The sequence below is a fragment of the Cenococcum geophilum genome, assembly GCF_001692895.1.
Source record: "Cenococcum geophilum 1.58 unplaced genomic scaffold K441scaffold_10, whole genome shotgun sequence".
NCBI lineage: Eukaryota > Fungi > Ascomycota > Dothideomycetes > Gloniales > Gloniaceae > Cenococcum > Cenococcum geophilum.
In genome coordinates this window covers 365,609-372,239 of record NW_027137568.1, presented here as the reverse complement: position 1 = coordinate 372,239, position 6,631 = coordinate 365,609, and the positions used below count along the sequence as shown (strand labels likewise).

General features: G+C 30.8%; 2 protein-coding genes across 2 annotated transcripts; both read right to left on the bottom strand.

Moving 5' to 3' along the window:
- Nucleotides 1-2,268: 2,268 nt before the first annotated feature.
- Nucleotides 2,269-2,433, bottom strand: K441DRAFT_548100 (uncharacterized protein; the record flags this gene model as incomplete). The annotated part of the gene is made up of 1 exon (XM_067642945.1): nucleotides 2,269-2,433. A coding segment is annotated over one exon (165 nt), but the record flags the coding sequence as incomplete, so codon positions are not given.
- Nucleotides 2,434-6,475: 4,042 nt separating this feature from the next.
- K441DRAFT_549006 (uncharacterized protein) lies at nucleotides 6,476-6,631 on the bottom strand (the record flags this gene model as incomplete). Its single annotated transcript, XM_067642983.1, has 1 exon — nucleotides 6,476-6,631. A coding segment is annotated over one exon (156 nt), but the record flags the coding sequence as incomplete, so codon positions are not given.

The window sequence follows — 6,631 nt, the reverse complement described above, 5'->3', positions numbered from 1 at the left end:
TTATTACCAGGCTATTAACCTAGTAAAAGGGTTGACTTAACTTAATTAACCCTATAAAGAGGGGTATAAGCAGAGGTAGATATAGTAAAAAATCTTAAAGGCAGAAAATAAAGAAAGTTTAAAAGGGCTATAGTTATATAAGAAGGTTAACGCCAAAGCATTTATACGGAATCCTAAGCACTACCTCCAATAGTATATTAATTCTCCTACATTTAAGGTATAGTTCTATAGAGTCTAGATTTTAATTTTTCCGATCTAGTATATACTAAACTAGATTCCAAATTCGTTTTCCGGAAAAACGACTTCGGAATCTAGATTTCGATTTACGCTAATATAAATTTATTCTTTAGAAAAATTAACCTTTAGTTTTAAGGGACATAATAGATCCTTTAATTAAACTAAAATAATTGCCCTAGCTATATTTTCCGTAAACTTATTTTTAGGAACCTAAAACTTAAGTATTCGGGCAAATTTATTAAAGAAATAAGAGGTAAGAATAGTTAGGGTTACGGGAAGTTTAAACGGAATTCTATATTAAGCAATATAATAATATATATATTTTTTACTTTATAGTTAAATTACTTCCGTAAATATAAATCTGGTTATTATAAGCATTAGTTTATTTAAAACTATTCTAGCTATTCCTACCGTTTACGTTTTAACAGAACGCTTAGAAGAGGCCTCTTTAGTGCTTAATAATTAATGCAGCTAAATAGGGCATCTAGACCTTAAATTATTACTAACTACTAAAGTGTTTTTAGAAGCCCACTAATTACCCTTAGCTTACTTATAATCCCTCTAATTAATATACACACCTCCTCGTCTATACTTTCTATAGTAAAGTATATACACCATCTAAATAATAGGACGCCCTTTAGTATAGACTCTATATAAGCCACCAGCCGCCTAAAAATAAGGAAGAAGAAAGAGGTCCTAATAAGGGTATAATAAAGGTTCTCTCTACCTTAATAATTAAGAGTTAAACGGCAAAATATAATCCCTTAATATTAGAAGTTACTATTAACAAAATAAGGTACGTTATTAAGCTTAAGGTAGAAAATAGAAGTATAGATTAAATCCTTTACCAAAGTTACTTATATGCTAGACGTAATAGAATTATATACCAATTATTTAAGATCCTTAAGTAAAGATAAATCATTAATGTTCGGCTCCAGACCGTTAAAAAATGCATTAAGATAATAGTATTAGCTACACGCTTCCATCGGCACGCTATTATAAAACTTTTTCCATTTTCTTTCTCCATCTAAATTGGCTATAAATGCCTAGACTAGGCGCGAAATACATTAATTTATAACTAGGGATTGTACTCCTACCTTATATTTATAAGTAGAAGAAGTGCTAGTCCCTAGAAAGAGCATAAAATCCAGTTAACCCTTATCCGGCTAGAGAAATTAGCATTCCTAAAAAGCAATAAAATAAGGATTATTGCACCTAAGGCCACCATCTTAGTAAGTACCTAGGTTGTTAAGTACTTTAGGCTTAAAATACTATAGAGCCGCAGATATACAGGAAGCACTTTCCTAGCGCAGTTAGTAGGAAACTTAAGTTAGGAAGGTAGGCTCTAGAGACTTATACTTTACTAATTAATACATTATACTCTAGTCACTAAGCCTAAATAAGTTGGTACCCTTAAATTAATATTAATAAAATCGGATAAATAAATATCTCTAACCTATATACCGCACTCCCGAGGTCTTTATCCTCTATTATAGTTTAACATTAAATAAGGCATAGTTAGTCGCGCAGTCGTTATCGTTACCGCAACCTTCGTGTTATTCTTTAGTAGATTAAACATTTTAGGAGAAATACCTAAACTCTATTAGAACGCGCTCTTAATAGCAGATAAATTATACTAATAGTCTCTAATAAGAGCGCTAATAAGTCTTTAAAATCTTCTCGTTAAGAAAAGGCGTCCTTCTTAATCTTATGGAAAAGTCTTTTTAGCAAGCTCTTCGAATCAACGGAGAGACTCTTAGAGATCGCATAGCATAAAATACATATTAATACTAATTAGGCCGCCTTAAAAGTATATTAGGAGATAAATTATCTAACCAGTAACCAATACGTACTAACTAAGGTCCTATAGATATAGTTGAAATAATCCCAGAGCGGGCAACCAAAATGCTAAACTTGTTGCTTAATATAATTGAGGAAAGTAAGAGGTATAACGCTATAAATACTGCCTCCATCTATGCAAAGAACACAAGTGCTAGCCGTAGGTAGAATGAATTAGAAGCTAGATATTTTCTAGGGTACCCCACAAAGTAAGTAAGAAGAAATAATAAACGTATACTTCTCCGACTTCGGTTTTTGACCAAAGGTCTTAATGCACACATTACAGACTACATGGCCGCAGTTGAAGACCTTCTTAGGCATCCTTATTAGATAGCAAAAGTAAGATTTATAGCTCTTAAATAGTACGAATTATAGCTAAAAGGACTTAAGTCGTTAATAATATATAAGTAAGGCACTCTTTATAGCGGGCTATAATACCACTTTTACAAATAAGGCTTCCATTTCCTCTTAAATAGCCAAAATAAATTTTTATTACATATCTTTATAGATAGTATAATTATAAATCGCGTTTCTGTAAGCATTTATAAAAAGCGCATTAAAAACGAGCGATAGAAGGAAATCTACGCCGATTAGCTAAATAGTCGATTAGTATATTATATAACTCTTATAATGAAATCCCGGCGTGTAACTCGCTAGTAGTAAAGTAAAAGCAGTTAAAGGTACTATAAAATGCTATAGCTATGCCTAGCTTGGCATTTTACGGATTAATTCTTATAAATGCTTTTGGAATTCTCGTATAGTAAATCCTTAAGGATAAGATAACTAAATAAAATAGAAAGATGACTTATCTAAGCAAAATTTGTCTATTATAATTGTAGAAAGCGCTTTAACATAGCGTATGTTAAAGAGAAATCTGTTATATTAGCGGGCCTATACAGCCTCTATGGAGGCTAAAAGAAGGCGTTTATATAATACGGAGGAATAAACGCTGTAATTCCATTTCTAATTCAATCTAAGGACTTAAATGCTATAGAAATGAGCACCTAAGTCTTTTTTAATATTGTCTTCTTATTCGTATTTCTTAACACTTTTTATAACTATTCTTATATTAGTCTAGAGCTTAGCTTCTGCAATAGACGGGTTAAATATAGTAGATAAAGTGTTAAGAACTACAAGTATATAAAAAAAAGTAGATTAAGGGAGGCTATATAGTAGAGGCTTAGTAGCTTAGTATGCTAAATACTTTAATATACTATAAAGCCCGCCTAGGTCCGAAGTAAAGTAATATATAATATTTAAAAGAGGAGTAAGGACGTAAGCAGAAAGAAAATTTACAATTTCTTTCGCTAAGCAATAGCCTAATTTCAACCATTTAATCTATCTTACTATTTTGTACCTATTTTATAAGCTAGGTACGGAATCTAATAAACTATAATTATAAATCTTAGAGTTAATATATATTAATAGGCTGTTATCTCTTTATATCTTTAAGTTACTTCAAAGGTAGACCTAATAGTAGGAGTTTATTAAAGATAGATTGTTCTTCTTGCCGAGGATTTACCTAAGGAGCTTAGATTTAGTTCGTCTACCAATTAGTATAACGAAGGAAGGAGTTATATTAGGCTTTAACAAAAGAGACCTAAAAGCATAATAATAAACTCTTAATACACTCTCACTCTTTATATAGGTAATCCTTATCTAGGGTAGGTCATTTATACTTAGGCGGAAAGAAATGCGACTAGCACTAGCTTAAGTTCTGCTATTTAGCAGGAACTAACAGCTATTTATATTTCCGAAGTAGGCCTATTATATTATAATCTTAGCATTTAGTTGCAAATTATATATAAACGCCAGATCTAAATATCCTAATTATAAAATCTGAAATCCAGATTTCGGAATCTAAAATCTAGCTTAGTGTAGGCCGGATTAGAAAAATAAAATACGCGGTTTAACATTTTAACCGTACTCAGGAAACTAAATCGCAACTCCAGAGTTTAATTTCCCCAGAAAGTGGCAGCTATGGGTATCCTCTTTCTAAGCAAGAATATAGCGTTTTAATGCCCTATATAAGGAGTAGGCATAAGGAAGGGATTTATACGCGCCATTCTTACATTATTTATACGAGCTTATAGGATTCCCACTTCACGCTTCATATCTCTAAAGCTCCTTACCCATTAATAATTACTACCACTTTAAAGCTCCTATATAGATTTCCACTTTAGCAGTAAGTATTCTCGCCGCTTAAGTATAACTATTTACTATCCTAATAAACAGTTATAGAGAATATTGCTGCTTAATCTGCTAAATAAAATATTGTTATTAATAGCTAAGAACCTATAAATAGAGGGATATATTAACGCTTTCGCCCGGATAAACAACCGCCTCTATAGTATTTTAAACCCCTACCTTTATCGCCATAATATTAAACGGGAGGATAGTATGGTACTAATATAGGCTGCGAAACGAGGATAAGATGTAACTACTTAAAAATCTCTTAAAGTCGCCAAAATTGGAGTAGTAACTTAATATTAATACTACGGGCGTATAGATTTATTATAGGCAGTAAGGAACGGACACGAATTAGTAATACGGCTGTTAATTAAAAGTAAACTTAGCAGTCTTAACCTAGAGAACTTTTTATATAAGCTGTTATACGCCATAAGGTTTAGGCAAACGGCAGTAGTATAGCTACTCTTAAAAAGCGTTAATATAAACTGCAAGTAGGAAAACGGCCGGACATCGCTATTACTAGCTGTAGAAAAGGGGCATGAAAATATAGTTTAACTGCTTCTAAAATATAAAAATGTTTATATTAATACAAAAGACCGCTTTAGTCGGATACTACTATTATAGGCCGTTAATTATAAGTATAATATAGTGGTATAACTTCTAGTTAAGTATAGGGGTGTTAATATTAACTTAAAGGACTCCTTAGGCAGAACGCTATTATCTATAGCTAAAGTATATAGGGACGCTATAATAGTCCAACTACTTCTAGAGTGCGAAAGTAATAGTCCAAAATCTATAGACTAGTGTAGTAGTACAAGCATTCCTTTAATTTAACATTAAAGGATAGGTAAAGATTAACCTAAAGGTAGTCCAACTCTAGTATATAGATTAATTAGCAGGTTAATAGTTCTTAATAATACAGTAGATATATAATTCTATAGATTAGCTAACTCTTCTTCCTACTAATTAATGCAATTATTTCCTACATACCTTAACCTCTTAGAGATCCACTTCCCTTCTATACCAGTTCTTACTATATACTTAGCCCGGCTTTATATTTGGCTATAGCAATTATATAGTTAGCAGCATAGCCTAGCATATTTAACAACTATAACCTTAATTAGTGTTTCGCTATATTTAGCAACAATTTTTAGTTATCTAATTTATACCTTATTGTTTTTACAACCTAGTTAAATAGTAATCTTTTTCACTTATAAGATTGCTAAGAACTATATAGTTACTTAGTTATAACTATAGCAAGATATAGGGTAATAAGTAGAGAGTAGATACTAGTAATAGTAAATTATACCAAACACTATTAGGTTTACATTTCTATCTTATTAAACTTAGTTTTCTAGATTTAGGCCTTTATAAAGCTACCGCTTTCTAGCTTTCCCCTCTATATAGTAGGCTTCTGCTTAACATAAGGTTTAAGTGCTTTAGTTATTGACTTTCCCTATTATAAGACCCTATTAACCCACTCTACTAGATTTTCCATATCCCTATAGAGTGTTTCCACCTTACCTTAAACTTACTTTAATTGCCTAATTTTTTTTTAGCCTTAACACTATTAAATAATTAAGGAAATGCATTACCTTTTTAGCTGCAATACTGTAGCTTCCAAAGCCTTAACTTGACTGCTACTTAGCCAATTAAAGTAGTTTTAGAATAGTAGAATAAATATATAGAAATTTGCTAGCTCTGTTAAGGAAGGAGACTAAAGAGTAGGGTTGTTTAATGTATAATTAATGTCTAAAGTCTTACTAGGGTTATAATAGCGTAGGTCTGGGGCATTAGATAATATATTTCTTAAAATAATTAGAGGCTTAAATTAACAAATTAATAGAAGATATTAAGGTTTATTAGTATATATAATATACCACATATTAAAGTAGTGGGTAAGGGTAGTTTATAATATATCTGCTAAGAGCAATCTACTAAAGGACTTCTATTTTCACTTAAAATAAATAAGCGCTCTATTTTAAGCTAAGACAATTTACTTTTTAGGCTAAAAGGACTAATTTATTACTTTTCCAATTTTATATAGCTTATTAAATGGATATTAGAATCGGAAAATGGATAACAGATTTTTAAATAGATACTTAAAAAGGTAAAGACTATTCCTAAAATTATACTTAGCCTCCTATTCCATTGCTACCTTTATTCTATAATATAAACAACTTAAATAATACTAGCTTAAGATAATGCTCTAAATAACGCCCATTTCCCTTGGTAGATATAATAAAATAATACTATAAGGATTAGTAATTAAGATAAGAAAATAATAAAATATCCTTACTGGCCTAAAGAATTTCGCAAACGCTATCTTCTTTAAATTAAATAGATTATCCAAAAAATCTATTAA